This window comes from Chiloscyllium plagiosum, chromosome 34, assembly GCF_004010195.1.
Source record: "Chiloscyllium plagiosum isolate BGI_BamShark_2017 chromosome 34, ASM401019v2, whole genome shotgun sequence".
NCBI classification, from domain to species: domain Eukaryota; kingdom Metazoa; phylum Chordata; class Chondrichthyes; order Orectolobiformes; family Hemiscylliidae; genus Chiloscyllium; species Chiloscyllium plagiosum.
The window spans coordinates 29322335-29340080 of NC_057743.1; the positions used below are offsets into that span (position 1 = coordinate 29322335).

The 17746-nt window shown below is 40.4% G+C and overlaps 1 protein-coding gene across 12 annotated transcripts in view; it reads right to left on the reverse strand.

Annotated features, from left to right (window-relative positions):
• tp73 (tumor protein p73) overlaps positions 1 to 17746 on the reverse strand; it is a 234365-nt gene that overhangs the window by 11593 nt on the left and 205026 nt on the right. For all 12 annotated transcript variants that reach the window (XM_043676040.1, XM_043676039.1, XM_043676034.1 and 9 more), the window contains 2 exons: positions 13089 to 13275; positions 7368 to 7483 (listed from right to left, as the gene is read on the reverse strand). In XM_043676040.1, the coding sequence (XP_043531975.1) occupies positions 7368 to 7483; positions 13089 to 13275 (303 nt within the window). The remainder of the gene's footprint in view (positions 1 to 7367; positions 7484 to 13088; positions 13276 to 17746) is intronic.

Consider the following 17746-nt stretch of genomic DNA (forward strand, 5'->3'; position numbering starts at 1 on the left):
AGTAATAGCATTGAAAATAAGTTCCATTTCATATCTCCACTTCAACTATTTCTTACTAACAACCTCAAAGCTGTGGATCTACCATCTTCCGATCTCCTAAAGTTTGCTTCTAAATTTAGCACAACTTCTTTTCTAAACATTATTGATACCCTCCATTATAGCAGTTCATTGGAATTTCTCCATTTAACACAGCAAAAGGACACTGCTGCAATACCAATCTACCATTTCTTTTTAGTGCTTGTCCATGATCAACTCAAGGTTGTTTTTTTTATTATTTGTGCAAGGGCTGTAGGTGTTGCTGACTAGGACATGCCCATTTGTAATTGCCCTGGAGAAAGCCATGATGAGCTGCTGCCTTGAACTGCTAGAGTATGAACACCCACTGTATTGTTAGAAATGGAGTTCCAGGATTTTGATCCAACAATAATGTAGAAATCGTGATACAGTTCCAAGACAGGATGGTATATATTGGAGGGTACCTTGCAGATGATGGTGTCCCCATGCATTTGCTGCTCTAGTCCACGTAGGTCGTAGAAGTCATCAGTTTGGAAGATGCTGTCTGTGCATCAGTGTGAAGGCAATGAATGTTGAAGGTGGGGTGGATAAGGTGCCAGTCAAACAGGTGAAGAAGGTTGGGCCTAGGACACAACTCCTGCAGTGATGCATTTGGGCCGAGTTGTTTGAGTTTTCCAAGAAACAAACCCATCTTCTACCGTGCTAGGTATGACTTCCCTGATTCCCATTGACTCCAGTTTTGTTAAGGTTCCATGATGCCATACTTAGTCGAATGCTGCCTTGATGTCAAAGGCAGTTACTATCAGCCCACCTCTGGAGTTCAGCTCTTTTAACCTTGTTTGAACCAAGATTTTAAGGACTTGGGGACCTAGCAGAAATGAAACTGAACTTAAATGAACAGATTATTCCTTTGTAATTGCACCAGATAACATTTTTGATGCTCCCTTTCATCACTTTGCTAATGATCGAGAATAGATTGATGATAATTAACGGAGTTGAATTTGTCCTTTTGTTTTTTTTTGTATTCACAACATACCTGGCAATATTCCCTCTTAATATTTTTCCTGCTGCATGGATAGCTGAGGTCTGTGTGTCAGCAGCTTCCTAAAGTAGAAGCCAATGCTTTGACACGCCCGTCAGAAACTGTGGAACCTCCCAACAACTATACATCCATGCAGCTTAGGGATGTTGATACCTGGGTAGTTTTCCATATTGTTGGGTAGATGTTACAGTTGTAGTTGTACTGGAACAGCACAGTTCGGCAGCAACTAATTCTGGAGCACAAGTCTTCAGTACTGTTATGGAATTTTGTCAAGGCCCCCAATTTTTCTTTTATTCAGCGTATTCAGTCATGTTTCAGTTTCATGTGGAATAAAGAGCTTTAGTTGAAGACTGGAATCTGAGATTCTGGGGTTCTCAGGAAGAGGCTGAGATGGATAATCTACTCAGCACTTCTGGCTGAAGTGGATCAAATACTTCAATGTTGTCATTTGCATTGATATACTGGTCTCCTCCAAAACTCAGGGTGGGATATTTGTAGAGTAATCACCATCTGTTAGTTGTTTAATGATCCACCACTATTCATGACAGGATCTTTCAGGACGGCAGAACTTAGATCTTGTGATTATGGGATCGCTTAGCCCTGCCTATTACATGTTGCTTCTGCTGCCTGACATCGTTCTTTGTTCACATTTTGAGTCGAGTGACCCTTTGTCAGGACTGAGTTTCTTCTGTTTTTATTTCAGTTTTCCAGCATCCAGTTTGTTGTTTTTATATAAGTAGACGTGTTTTGTAGTTTCTTCAGGTTGACAACTCATTTTTAGGTATACTTGGTGCTGCTCCTGGCATTTCCTTCTGCACTCTTTACTGAACCAGAGCTGGTCTCCCAACCCGATGATAATTTTAGCGCCGTGGGTCGTATTGGGCCATAAGGTTACATATAAACATAGATGATAGGAGCAAGAGAGCCATTTGACCCCTCAAGCCTACTCCACCATTCAATATAATCATGACTAATCATCAAGCTCCATACCCTCATCCATACCCTCTTATCCCTTGATCCCTTCAGCCAGAGAATTATATCTACCTCATTCTTAAAATGGTTTGGCCTCAACTACTTTCTGTGGTAGTGAATTCCACAGGCTCAGCACTCGCTGGGTGAATAAATTTCTTATCATCTCAGTTCAAAAAGATCCTTATCCTTAAACTATGACCCCCGGTACTGGATTTCCCAACCACTGGGAACATCCTTCCTCTAATAACCAGACCAAAACTACATACACTATTCCGGTGTGGCTTCACCAATGCCTTGTATAACTGCAGTAAGACATCCTTGTTCTTGTACTTGAATCTTCTCACTATGAAGACCAACGCCTTCTTTACTGCCTGCTGCATCTGCATGCTTACTTTTAGCAAGTGGGGCACGAGGAAACCCAGGTCTTGTTGAACATTCCCCTCTCTCAATTTATAGCTGTTCAAGTAGTAATCTGCCTTCCTATTTTAGTACCAAAGTGGGTAATCTCACATTTATCCACATTATACTGCACTTGCCTACTCACTCAACTTATCCAAATCACACGGCAACATTTCTGCATCCTCCTTACAGCTCACCCTTCCATTCAGCTTTGAGTCATTTGCAAATTTGGAGATATTATATTTAGTTCCTTCATCTAAATCATTAACATATACTGTGAACAGCTGGGGTCCCAGTACTAATCCTTGCAGTACACCACTAGTCACTGCCTGCCATTCAGAAAAAGACCCATTTATTCCTACTCTTTGTTTCCTATGTGCTAACCATTTCCTATCCACCTCAATACATCAGCCAATATCCCATACACTTTAGTTTTACACATTATGTGGAACTTCATCGAAAGCCTTCTGCAAGTTTAAATAAATCACACCCACTGGCTCCCCTGATCAAATCTACTATTAAATCCTCAAAGAATTCCAGTAGATTTGTCAGGCATGATTTCATTTTTGTAAATGCATGCTCACTGTGTCAGACTATACCACTGTTTTCGAAGTACTCATTCCATAAAGTCCTTGGTAATGGACTCTAGCATCTTCCCCACTACTGACATCAGACTCAATAGTCAATAATTCCTATTTTCAAATAGTGGGATTACATGAGCTAACCTGCAATGTGTAGGAACTATTCCAGAGTCTAAAGAATCTTGGAACGTGACCACCAGTGCATCCATTATTTCTAGGGCTATTTCCTTAAGCACTCAGCAATGTAGATTATCAGCCCCTGGAGGTTTACTAGTCTTTAATCCCATTAATTTCTCCAACACCATTGCTCTACTAATATAGGCTTTTATAGTCAGTTCTTATGTTCCCTGCAATTTACTCTCATACTCTATTTTCCCCTTCTTAATCAATTCCTTGGTCCACCTTTGCTGACTTGTACACTGTTCCCAATTCTCAGGTCTATTGTTTCTGCTTGCCAATTTGGATGCTTCTTTTTCCATCTAATACTCTCTCTAACTTCCCTTGTAAGGCATGGTTAGGCCACTGTTCTCTTCTGATGGTTCATAGCACCTCATGGATGTCCACTGCTGAATTGCTCCTTCTGTTCAAAGTCAGTGTCATTTAGCAAGGGTGTCTGTAGTATGAATATATAACTTTGTACGAACAAAGACTTTGCAGCGGTCACGTCTACATACTGCTATGGTCAGCTGCATCCAAGAGAGACACACTGGTGAAGCTGAGGTCAACTAGATCTTTCTTGTTGATTCCCCACTACCTGCCTCAGACTCACTCTAGCAGCTATATCCTTTAGGACTCAGCCAGCTTGATCAGTGTTGGTGCAACTTAGCCACTTTTGGTTATAGATAATGAAGTCCACCATCCAGACTACATCATTGCTCATGCCACCATCATTACTTCTTCCAAGTTCTGTTCAGCATAGAATAGTTCTGAGTTAGCAGCAAAGTGGGGGCAATAGGTGGTAATCAGCAGGAGATTTCCCTGACCAATTTTGATCTGATGCTATGAGAGTTCATCGTTCAGAAATTCTAGGGCAACTCCTTCACAATTGTATATCACTGTAATGACATAGCTGAAGGGTCTAGCCTATGCATAAGAAAGGACATACCTTGTGATGCTGTTTTCAGAATTTGTTGTCCTTACTACCTTATATTCTAAACTGACAGTTTTAACTCATTATGTAATGTACAAGATTTAACACTGTGATATATACTAAGTGCATTATTAGATAAAAGAACAATCAGAATTTACCTGATACTGCAATATTTGTTATAGTTTTAATCCCTGTTCTCATTAAGTGATGGCAGAATATGGGCCCCTTAGATTCCAACAATAACCATTCCATATCTTACACTAGGTGTCAGTATAACCTCAGGACTCTGTCATTTAAGGGATTTTCTTATATAAAATACCAATTTTGATTCAGGATCCAGAATTTGGCTTAACATAGTTTTAATAATCTCAAACATAATAATTTCTACATTATTATATCTTGTTATAATTTCTCATATACTGGAGAAGTGGTGGCATAGCAGTAATCCAGAGCCCCATACTAATATTCTGAAGATATAGATTTGAATCCATCATGGCAGATTATGAAATTTTAATTCAATAGAAATCTGGAATTGAAAGATAGCCGAATGTGATCATTGTTGACTGTCTTAAAATTCATCTGGTTCACTAGAGTGCTTTAGAAAAGGAAATCTGCCATTTTTACTTGATCTGCTCTACATACAACAGCAATGTGGCCAAGCAAGAAACTTTGTTATATCAAACTGTTACAAAGTCTAAGGAAAGGAATGAAACTGGATGGGCCACGTGGCAACAAACCAGACACCAGAAATGAAAAAGGCAACAAAGCATTTTGGTCCTGCAAAATCATCTTTATGAATATACATAAAAATTGAGAGAGCAGTCTCACACTGTAGTCAAGCAACAGACTGACATAGTCATGCCCTGGGAAACCTGAACATTGATTGCGAACACCATGAAGTTCGGCCTATGGGCAACTCCAGACCTACAGCAATGTGTTGACTCATCTGGACAACTTTGGATGGACAATGAATGCTGGCCTAGCCTGTAACATCAACATCCCATCAATGAATTTTTAAAAATCACATCGCATCAGGTCAAACGTGGCGAGAAACCTCCTGCTGATTACCACTCAATAACCCCACTTGGCTGATGAATCATTAATCCTTTTACATTCAACACCACTTGGAGGAAGCAGTGAGTGTGCATTCTGAGTGATGGACTTCAATACCTCTGATCAACAGTAGCTCGGTAGCACCACTACTGAATGAGTTGGCCATGTCCTAATGTATACACTTGCCAGATTGGGTCCACATCAGATGGTAAGGGAACCAGCAAGAAGGAAAAACATTCTTGACCTTGTCCTCACCAATCTACCTGTTGCAGATACATTTGTCCATAATTCTGTCTAAGCTGGTGAGGCCACATCCCATGAATGGATACGAATTGTTCAAGTTTTAACTGCAAGAATAATCTAGCTGGAGAGTATAACTAACTGATGATCCTGATCCACATTCATCATCTATTTGAATGATTCTTCATTTTCTTCTCTTTTCCCATGTTACATGGGAATTCCACAATGGTGGTTCTGATGTGGATGAGCCGGTGTTGGACTGGGGTGGACAAAGTTAAAAATCACACAACACCAGGTTATAGTCCAACAGGTTTATTTGGAGGCACTGGCTTTCGGAGCACTGCTCCTTCATCAGATGATTGTGGAGAATAAGATCATCAGACGCAATTTATAGCAAAAGATTACAGTGTCATGCAACTGAAATGATACATTGAACAAACCTGGATTGTTAAGTCTTTCTTCTTTTAGAATGGTTGCAGGTTTTGGCTCATTTATATGTAAATCCCAGAACTTCTTTTAGGTCACCTTCTCGAGATAATTTAAGGTTTCATAACAAAAGGTGACATCTCAGTTCAGACAATGCATTAAAGGTGTGAGGTTAGAGTCTGTCTGTATTTCAACCTTGAGTCAGACTGGTTCTATTTCCAAAGTGGAATTTACAAAATATTATGTGTATTAACTGTCTGCATTGACTGCCTACAGACTGTGCATTTTTTGAGCAAAATAGAATGTATCTGCAAATATAATTCTGCAAATACAAATTCATCCCATAGACTTATAAACGTGAGCACGTGCATGAGAGAGACAGAAAGTGTGTGCACGTGAGATTGAGTGTATTTGCACGTGTGAAAGCTTGATAAAGTGTGTGTGCGGGTGTGATGGAGTATAAGCCTGTGAGAGGGTGTGTGCAAGGGTATGAGTGTGGAGGGTGTATGTATGAGAGAGAGCGTTTGAATGAGAGAGGGTCTGCATGAGCGTGTGAGTATTTAAGAGTGTGTGTGTGTATGTGTGTGTGGGAGAGTGTACAGTATAGTGCGGTCACCTGTAGTGTGACATGAACCCGAGGTCCCAGTTGAGGCCATCCTCATGGGTACTGAACTTGGCGATCAGCCTCTGCAGGCAGTCAATACATGAAATAGTTTGTAAATTTCACTTTGTAAATAGAACCAGTCTGACTCAAGACTCGGATACAGACTCTAACCTCACACCTTTAATCCATTGTCTGAGCTGAGATGTCACCTTTTGTTATAAAACCTTAAATTATCTCGAGAAGGTGACTTAAAAGAAGTTCTGGGATTTACATACTAATGAACCGAAACCTGCAATCCATTCTAAAAGATGAAAGACTTAACAACAATCCAGGTTTGTTCAATATATCATTTCAGTTGCATGACACTACAATCTTTTGCTCTAAATTCTGTGTCTTATGGTCTTATTCTTCACAATCACTTGACGAAGGAACAGCGCTCCAAAAGCTAGTGCTTCCAAATAAACCTGTTGGACTATAACCTGGTGTTGTATGATTTTAAATGATGTTGTTTGATCACTTTTATAACAGCCACCCTTTTTTTTGATTTTGGCAGGTAGTTTTATAGCTGGATGCCCTTACTGCTGCAAACCCTCCTCATTTAGCCAGGTTGGGGACTAGCATTGATACACACTGAGTTACCTCTACTAGTGCTGGAATATTTGGGCCCTGGAGTGGGTCTTGAACTCAGGGGGTTCTAACCCACTCCTATTTCCTATTTCAATTATTCTTGAAAATATTACAAAAGACACTTACTCATAATTCATGATTCTATTGCAGTTATGATCAAAGTGCGAAGCACAATTATTTTAGGATGAGCCAAACTTCTTTTTTGTTCACATTTCACAGAAATATATCTTCCTTCCTAACTGGATCAAGGACATTTACATCTAATCTACTTTGCTCAGAAATAAAAGCAAAAAGTAAAGACAAATGTTTGCAATATACCTGTGGAGGCTCAAATGGCACCAAGACGCTCTGCCGTCCTGTGACAGCGTCATCAATGTACTGAGCAAGGTTGTTTCCTTCCACCCTGATCAGGTGACTTGCTGGAGCAGACTGGCCTGGAAGGACGGCAGTGACATACAGGCTATAAAATGTGACCAAGACAGACTGAATAATAACGGTCCAATGAGGATTCACCCAGAAGGAAGCATATGGACCCAACAGTAAAATGATAACATTTTCCATTTGTCTAACTTACTCCATTTTATTATTTATCTGGAATGACATGTGAATAAACAGAATGAGAGTCATGAAGATCTCAATGGACTATAACGCACCAACCCCGTCGAGGGTTCAGAAGACAGATTCCTGAGGCAGGATTACAGGCTTCAATTCACTGACAACCTTGTTTTCCTTTTCCAATTTCTCCTCTTCTCTCCTCATTTTAGGAAAGATCAATAAATGTCATTCAGCTTTCAGTCTTACTCAAGTGGTCAATTTGCACAGATAATATTATTGTAAATAATAAATGTAATTTGAGGTTGCTGATAAATTATTCAGCTGTGGAGATGTATCGTGAGTGAGTATGAGCCTTAACCCAATCATAATCATGTCCTCACCCAGAAGAAGTTAGTGACAAGTAATCCTGAAGGGGAAATTGGCTTCTTTTTCTCATCATTAATCTAGAAGCACAAAGATCATTTGCAGTAGGATCATAACTGCACTGTCTGGCAAAGCAAAGCATGAGGACCCTATAAGTTCAGAGATCATTTCTATAATAACATTGCTGCCAAACAGAATTTGCTGAATGTAGTAAATAGCTGTGGTATTAATGAGGTGATTTATTTTATTTCTCCAACGCTATCTAATAAACTCATCACAATCTAACCGACAGAAATAATCCAGATGACGATTGCAACAAGGCCTTACCTGCAGGTAGTTAATAAGTGGGCATGATAAATTTTCACTTGGCAAACATAAAGCTAGTTGAAAATTTGATACTGAGCTCGATTGCAGAAGGCAAATTGTTATACTTCATTGCAAGTTTGGCACGGTTCCTGACAACAAACAATTTACATATAAATTGGCAAATTTTGACAGTTTGTTCACTGGTTGTCATTTGTAAAGCCCCTTGGGCTTGGAAAAATTGGCAAATTATACCATATCCAGTGATAGAGATAAGAACATTAAGACCTTTTGGTATGCTGAATCTTGCATGCACAGAGTTGTGGCTGCAACCCCACGTACATTGAGTTACGATCTCGGCTGTGCTGCTAGCATCAGCTGCTGAGAAAATACCCACTTATTTCCCAACAGGTAAGAAAGGAAAGTCAAAGGAAGAGCCAGTCCCAGGTTGCATCGCTGAGCAATTGGTTTTGAATTAGGTGAGGGAGTATATTCCTGTCTGCATTTTCGGCGAAGGATTGACAGGGAAATACAAATAACATTGGGAAGAGAAGTATCAATTCCCCCTGTTATTGGTCAGGCATTCTTTTCTCTTTTCCACCAGGTTGCTTTTAGTTTTGAGATCTTTCTTAGAAGGACTCTTCTTCTGAATCTCTCCCCACATAAGGCATGGCGACTGTCAGGTTAAACCACCACTTCTCTAATGAGAGGGCAGTCCTATGATCCGGTAGGACTTTGGCAACATTACTTTGCTTTATAATTGAATATGGCAACAAATAGTATGGATGGTGAAAGATAAATTTCATTTTCATCATGGTTTAAGTGGAGCGGGGCGTACTTTTGCTCGTTAAGTACGCAGATTACATCACATGAAGAAATGGAAGTTGCAAGTACAAAGGACTTTGCAGTATTGACATGTACAGAATTATTTGGAACATGTGAAGAAGGGTGGAGAGAACTGGGGTTAGTGATTAGGAATACAGTGTAGGTGGAATTGCTTACATTAACCATGGATCCAGCCCATCCTCATAGGGAGACTTTTAGACTGGAAAATGTATGATAAAATAAGCAACCAATTTAAAATGAATGAGTTGTTTCTCTGCAAGGATATAGATGCTCCTGTTTCACAAAGCAGAGTCCTGAGTTCAATCTAACTTCAATCTTAGGCAAGTTCTATTCAGTTCATTGTTAATTCGGTGAATAATTTTTGCTTCTTCACATACTGTGTGAGAAAGGAGGGCATATCCCCAGTACCCTCACTAGCACCAAAGACGGTTGCAAAAGTTATCTCAAGCCATGCCTGGAATTCACTGTGGGAAGTGCTTCCAGTTCCATGATGTGGGGGTAGGTTTGTAGCCACTAGCATATCTGTTACAGGGAGTAACTACACAAAGTTCACTGTAACAAATCTTTCTGACAGCACTGAATAGGCTACCACTTACCAGAACATTCAACCATTGGTTCTTACCCCCTTACGCTCTTTCAGTCATTTTAATTTTCTGATAATGACACATGAATGAAAAAACAGTTTGGCGAGCAGGTGAGCAAGTGTCAAATACTACTAAAGGAAAATAAAATGATGGTGAGCTGTGTTTGGGACCACTTGTCAGAGAATTAGCTACAGTAGTGTAATGTTAATTCTCTGATCTGTGATCCCTTAGGTTTGATTCTCCAAAGAGAGAGAGAGGGGTATCATTGATTTTAACAGAACAGAATGGAATAATCAATGTGAAATGATGGGTTGTTGCTTTCAGGACAGGAAAGAGCTGGAAAACCGAACAGATACATTCTCTCAAATCAAGCGATCTAAACCAGACAGTTTTTTTGGATTTATGTCTTCTCATCGTACATGAAAGGGTTATTAAATCCAACACATGAGAAATCAATGAGTCTCAGGAGTAACATGGTCGTTAATCTAAATTCAGAGAAATTTACAGCACTAAAGAAAGCCTTTCAGCCCATTGTTTCCATGATGATCTACTGAGATCTGATTATCCTAATCCCATTTTCCAGCTGTTGGACAATAGCACTGGAGTGTTTGGCAACACAAGTATATACCTAAATACTGCTTAAATATTGTTAAAGTTTTTGATTCAACCACCCTTTCAAGCAATAAGTTCTAGACTCCCATGACCCTCTGTGTAAAAACAAAATCTCAATTCTCTTCTTAGCCTCCAACTGCTTGCCTTAAATCTGTGCCTCCTGGTTATTGACCCTCAATACTAATGGAAAAAATGCCTTTCTATCCATCTAATCACTGCCCCTCATAATTATACAGTCCTTTCTCAATCTTTGCTGTTCTAAGGAAAACAATTCCAGCCTGGGCCTGTTTCCACACTATAGGGAATCCAGTCTAATCTATCCAAACTCTCCAGAAAATTACAGGTCAGTCAGTCTGATCTTGATGTTAGGATAGTTATGAGAGAATTCCGACAGAATATATCTGCACTTAGAGAGGCAGGAATTTATTAGGGATAGTCAGCACAGATTTGTTAAGGGAAGGCTGTGTTTGACAAACTTTATCAAATTCTTTGAGGAGATAACCTGGACTGTTGATGATGGCAATGAGTTTGATGTGATCTGAATGCAGTTTAGCAAGGCATTCAGTCCAGGCAGCATCTGGTTAATCACCTCTGCACCCTCTCTAGTGGAATCAATTCCTTCCCACAATGTGGGTCATCAGAACTGCAAACAGTACTCCAGATTGGATAGGCTGGGGTTGTTGTCCTTGGAAAGAGGACCTGATTGAGGTGCACAAGGTTATGACCTAATCAACATTTTATAAAGATCCAGCGTAACGTCTTTGCTCTTGTATTCTGTGCTTAAACTAAAAACAAGTATTTCATATGCCTTCTTAACCACTGTCTACTTACCCAGCCAACGTCAGGAATCTGTGGACATGCACATCAAGCTCCCCCTGATCTTTGGTCATTCCCAGGGTCCAATCAGTCATAATATAATCACTTGCCTTGTTGGCTCTCCCCAAGTTTAGTATCTCCAGCTTTTCAAGGTTAAATTCCTTTTGCCATTGCTCTGTCCACCTGACCAGACTGTTGATATCTTCCTGCAGTTTGTAGCTATCCTCCTCACTATTTACTACCAATCAGTTTTCAGGTCCATCTGCAAACATCTTGATTCCCTTACATTTAAGTCCAAGTTATTAATGTAAACCACAAACAATAAAGACTTCAACACTGAGCCCATTGGAGCCCTTCTTCAGCCCATTGAGTCTGTACTGATATAACTACCACTAAAAGGGCACTGATCCCAATTTCCTGTACTTGTCCCAATCCTTCAATGTTATAATATTTGAAGTACTCATTCAAATATTTTTAAAAGGTTGTAGGGTTTCCAGCTTTCACTACCTTCCCAGGCAGTACATTCCTGATTTCCTCCACCTGCTGAATGAAAAGGTTTTTTCTTCTGAATCTGCTGCCCTTTACTCGAAAGCTGGGCCCTCTCATGACTGACCCCTCAACCAAGGGGAACAGTTGCTCTCTATTCACCCTGTTCAAGTCTTATAAACTTCAATCATGTCCCACTTCAGTCTTTGCTGCTCTAAAGAAGGCAATTCAAGCTTATTTAATCTCCCCGTATAGCTCAATTGCTTCATCCCAGGCAACAACATCCTCTGTAACCTCTCTAGTGTTATCACATCCTTTCTAAAGTAAAGTGACCAGAACTGCAGCTGTGGCCCAACCAATGCTCTGTACAACTCCAACATTACCTCAGAAAGAAAAACAGAAATTGCTGGAAAAGCTCCACAGGTCTGGTAGCATCTGTGGAGAGAAATCAGAGTTAATGCTTTGGGTCGAGTTACCCTTCCTCAGAAGGGTTTTGAGGAAGTGTCACTCGACCTGAAAGGTAAACTCTGATTTCTCTCCACAGGTATTGGCAGACCTGCAGAGCTTTTCCAGCAATTTCTGTTTTTCTTTCTGATTTACAGCATCTGCAGATCTTTCAGTTTTTAACCCAGGATATCTCCTTGCTCTATACTCTATGCCACGATTGTTGAAAGCAAGCATCCCATATGCCTTCTTAATTATCCTATTCCCATCCTGTGAATGAATAAAATATACCTGAGTTATGATCACTATTTCCAAAATGCTCCTCTATTGATATACCTTCCATCTGCCCAGGTTCATTTCCAAATATCAGGTCCAGTACTGCCCTTTTCCTTGACTGACTTTCTGCATACTGGCTAAAAAGAAATTCTCCTGGATGGAATTTAAGTAGTTCCCTGTCTACCTTGAACATTAAAACATTAGTTGCTATTTGGGATGTTTAAATCCCCTACTATTACAGCCTTTTATGATTCTTATACTTTTCTGAAATTTGATTACATATTTGATCTCTTTGTTTTGGGACCTGTAGTACACACCCAAGAGTGTGTTTGCCCCTTTTGTGAATTTTATTTCTATGCATATGGTTTCATTTGATGATCCTTCCAAGATATCATCCCTGTTCACTATATAATTGATATCCTGATCAATACTGTGACCCCATCCCTCTTCTATCTCCCTCTGTATTTCACCTGATACCATATAACCTATAAACTATTTTGCTTTTCAGATCACTTAGTTTTCTTTGTCCCCTATTCATAAGATTAAGGTGTTTTGATTTCAAATAATACATCAAACGTTTTCTGAAAACTGGCTAGTTCCAAAATCTGGTACAACCTTAAACCTAAGGCTGCTGGATTTGAACGAGTGTATCTGTACTCTAAATTTTCTAATTGGTGTCATTGCTCATCTGGGACTACCTAAGGGGATTGCAGTCGATAAGAAGAGAGGGATTAATTGCACCTTGATAACTCACCATCATTGAAATCTCTGCCAAGTTCATGATTGGGGCAGCGTTTCACCACTTCAGTCACATGCTCAGCCTTTTTGTAGACAGGCATTGCACGCACCACACTACCTGGAGGTGGTGGTGAGGCCAGTTTCACCTGGATTGGACATGTCTTTGCAATCTGACAGTATAGTTTCTTCAGCAGTGGAGAATACTAGAAAATAAGATAACACACAGTAAAGCATTAATTACTTATATTTCTTCATAATTCCTTACTATTCAATCTCCCAAGGTATATCGGAGTAGTCATTAGAAAAATGTGGTTAAACAACTAAGGATCAAGATGCACAAATTTTATTTATCCTACATTTTAAAATTCAGCCTGATTTGTATATACTGTTTGTTTTAATAATCACACAGAAAACCAGAAACATTTTCAAAAGTAGAAAAGTATGAGCTGGTTGGAGAATAGCACCTGCCTTGTTCTTTTTTATCATCACATTTTAGCACACACTCCAGCCTCTCTGAACAATATCCTTTACAGGTAGTCTAACCAGTCAGTGAAGTGGATAGAGGTTCAGTTGGCCTGGTTCCCAAAATACATAGTTTCCCTCTTGGCTTGATTTACCGTGGCTCCCAAGGCCTATTTGAACTGGTTACAGATACTCATTATGTTACTTAATGACAATGGATCCAAGCAGATGACCCTGACATCATGCATTTACAAAGATAATTTGGCCTGTGTGCCTCCATTGTTTGGGATTGCTACTCCTCTTCTGCCCAGATCCTTCTGATGGACTTGGAAAAAGGTTCCACGTAAAACACATGGAAGAGGGGAGAGACAAGATGCCTGCCTGACTCTAGATTTGATCAATATTTGATCCAATTGTGGATTCACACTCCAAACCTCAGATTGGAGTGCACCCCATCATGTTAAGTGTTCAATATTGTATGAAAGACTATCTGCTGGTCTAGGCTGATAAGGCAGATATCCATCTCTCTGTCCCAAAGGTAGATATTGCATCCTGAAGAAGTGAGTTCTCCTGTTGATTACAACACAGACCTGGACTGGATGCATCAGTGAATCCGGAGCAGGACTGACCTGATAGGCAATGACCTTGGACAGAATTTTGAAGTCCACAATGAGATGGGGTGCCAATTTCTAATTTCATCCCTTTCCACTTGTGTATGTGGGTGATGATTCCTTTTCTCACTGATTCGGACACAGTTTCAGCATACTTTCATAAACCTGTAGGCTGATCCAATCCCACAATACAACTCAAGCAACAGCTGTAACTTCTAGGAGGTTTTCTCTTTTCAAAGGACTCGGCCATATTCAGTTCATCCACAATTAGTGCTTGGTCTAGATTCTCCTGCACACTACCATTTAAGACCGCCATGATAGGAGCACAAAGAAAAATGTGGAGGCTGTTCTGTCTGTGGGTTCATTTGATTTGATTTGGAAGAAAATGATTTGCTGATCCTCAGTGTCAGACTCCAATGACTTACCCAAGCCATTTCCGTCCTTCATGCTCTTGATCACAAAGTGTTCTCTTGTATGTTTAGAAGGAGAATCTTGGGCACATTGTCTCATTCAGTGACTCTGGGCTGGAAGGTGATTCGAGTCAAAGAGCAAGGCTTGTTGACTCTTCATTGTTTGGAGATTCTCCTTGATCCCTATCAACTGTAACTAGGGGAGGTTTTGCATGATTTTCTGGAAGAGTGCAGGTTCTCTCTATTCCTCACAGAGGGATTTCATGATTCCCCAAACTTCAAAATCTTCTGAGATCTCCCATATTTTCTGGGGTTAGCAAATTCACATTCAGTTGCATTGGCACCTACCAATCCTCTGGTCTTCTTGTACATGACATTCAGCTAGTAGGAGGCAGTAATCAAAGAAGAACACAAGTTTATGTTGATGAACCTGACTGTGAATGCATGTTACACAAACAGGATGTCTACCTTGAAGCAGAGGGATCGGTTAGTCCTTGACAAGGTGCATCTACACAGAATTCCATTTGCAGGGCCGCCAGAGACATAATGCAGCTTGGTAGATTTACCTTTACAATCTGGAGAGAAAGTGAGGGCTGCAGATGCTGGAGATCAGAGCTGAAAATGTGTTGCTGAAAATGCGCAGCAGGTCAGGCAGCATCCAAGGAACAGGTGAATCGACGTTTCGGGCATAAGCCCTTCTTCCTGAAGAAGGGCTTATGCCCGAAACGTCGATTCTCCTGTTCCTTTACAATCAGGAGTCTAGACATGTTGTCCAATTTGCTGTCAACCCTGCCAGATCATCTACTCACATTGATGTTGCAGTTGCAATCACTGTACTGAATGATGGGGTTAGATGAAGCCAGAAGCAAAGGGAATGGAAACTCTTGAAGGAGAGCCAGCCGTTCATTGTTTTAAGTCAGAGTGTACACACTATTTAACTGGATCAGAGCACTGTTAGACGTGACTCTTGCCATGAAGAGATGCCTACCCCAACCCTGAGCATCCCTCCACCACCCCCATAGATGCTTTCTCTGGTGAGTCGATATAAATTGGTAAGAGCCATTGTGGATCTTCTGAATTTCCTTTGCCTTCAGAGGAAGTAGAGTTACTGGTGTGCTTTCTTAACTGTAGCATCGACATGGATGAATCAGGACAGATTGCTAGTGATATTTACTCCGAGGAACTTGAAGCTCTCGACCACCTTCACCTCAGCACCATTGACACAGACAAAGGTGTGTCCTCCACTCCAATTTACCTGAAGTTAATGACCAGCTCCTTCATTTTGCTGACATTGAGGGAGAAATTGTTCTTTACACCATATCACGAAACTTTCTAGGTCTTTCCTGTACTGTCTCATTGTTTATTAAGGTCCCGCCTACAACGATGGTGTAATCAGCAAATTTGTAAATGGAGTTAGAGCTAAATTTGGCTACACAGTCATGTGTGTATAAGGAGTAAAGCAAGGGGATAAGTACGTGGTCTTGCGGTTATTGTGGAGAAGGTGTTGTCGCCTATCCTTACTGATTGCAGTCTGTGGGTCAGGAAATTGAGGACCCATTTGCAGAGAAGGAAGCAGAGTCCTATGTCTTTCAGTTCAGAGTTTGGAGTCTGTTGTGACTCTCATAACTGAACAGAGAGGCTGAAAAGTGACAGGTTTCATACTGTAGGAAAAGGTGGGGATGAGAAAGTGGAGAACAAGGAAGATTAGAGATCATAAAACAAAAAGTGAAGGGGGTGAAAGTGGTCATAGAGAAGGGCAAGATAGGTTCAGAGTAGATGCTAATCGCAGAACATAATGGAGGATAGAGTTCATGAACTGAAGTTGATGAAACCAATGGTTGTACTTCACTGGATCACTGCAGCAAACCCATAACTGAAATGTGAATTAACAGAAAGATAGGGGTACAGAGGGTTTCAATTTATAAATGTTCAACATATGAATTAAAGAGTAAGTTCAGCCAGACGGAAAAGGATAGTGATGCAAGGGAACGTTCCAGCCTCCATGCAAGTAAGAAGAGGCGAGCCCTCAGACAATCCATGTCGGGGACCAAGGTCATAGAGTCATAAAATTGTAAAGCATGGAAACAGATCCTTCGGTCCAACTCGTCCATGCTGACCAGATATCCCAAATCAATCAAGTCTATTTGCCAGTATTTGGCCCATATCCCTGTACACCCTTCATATTCATATACCTATCCAGATACCTCTTAAATATTATAATTGTACTAGCCCTCCACTACTTTCTCTAGCAGCTCATTCCACACACACACCACTCTGTGTGAAAAAGTTGCCCCTAAGGTGCCTTTTCTACCTTTTCCCTCTCACTTTAAATCTATCCCCTCTAGTTTTGGACTCCCCTATCTTGGGAAGAAAACATTGGCTATTCACCCTATTCATACCCCTCATGATTTTATTAATCTCCATAAGGTCACCCCTCAGCCTCCAACGCTCCAGGAAAATAGGCTCAGCCTCTCCAGCCTCGCCCTTTAGCTCAAACCTTCCAAAACCAGGAATATCCTTGTATATTTTTTGTGCATCCTTTCAAGTTTAACAAGACGTTTTCTATAGCAGGGAGACCAGAATTGAACACAGTATTCAAAAATGGGAAATCATAAAGAAAAGGCAGCAGTCAGGGCCAAGAACTTTGGAAAGTTCTGAAATGCCTTAGGGTGTCAGAAGACTTGCAAATATTGATGGGAAGAAGCTGAATGTAAAAAACCCAAAAGAGTTAGAGTCAAGATAGGGAGAAAAAAAGAACTGACGTAGGAGGAATTATGCTTGGTGGGGTGGGAGACGGTGGTGAGGGGGGCAAGAACAGGCTGAAACACTGATGAGGACAGTTTGGTTTGTGGATTTTTGGGAAGAAGGCAGAAGTAGCCTATACAGAGGTTACAGAATCTTTCAGCATAGTGTGGAGTTAAATTTGCATCTCAGAGATGAAACACAGATACAAGCTGACAGTTCCTTTGCTGTACAGTAGCAGTTATGAATGTGGTTTGCAAATTTTTAACTATGACAAAGTACTTTTCTGTGCTTTTTCAACAAGATCCAAGTTAGCATTAAGGTGAAAACAATATAGGAAGAAATTTCTTCTGAATGCATGAAGTTGTATGGAAATACGGTAGAATCTTGATTCTTGAATAGTTCTGAAAATACCTTGAAAACAGTAATATCTTCCAGGGATCATTTGA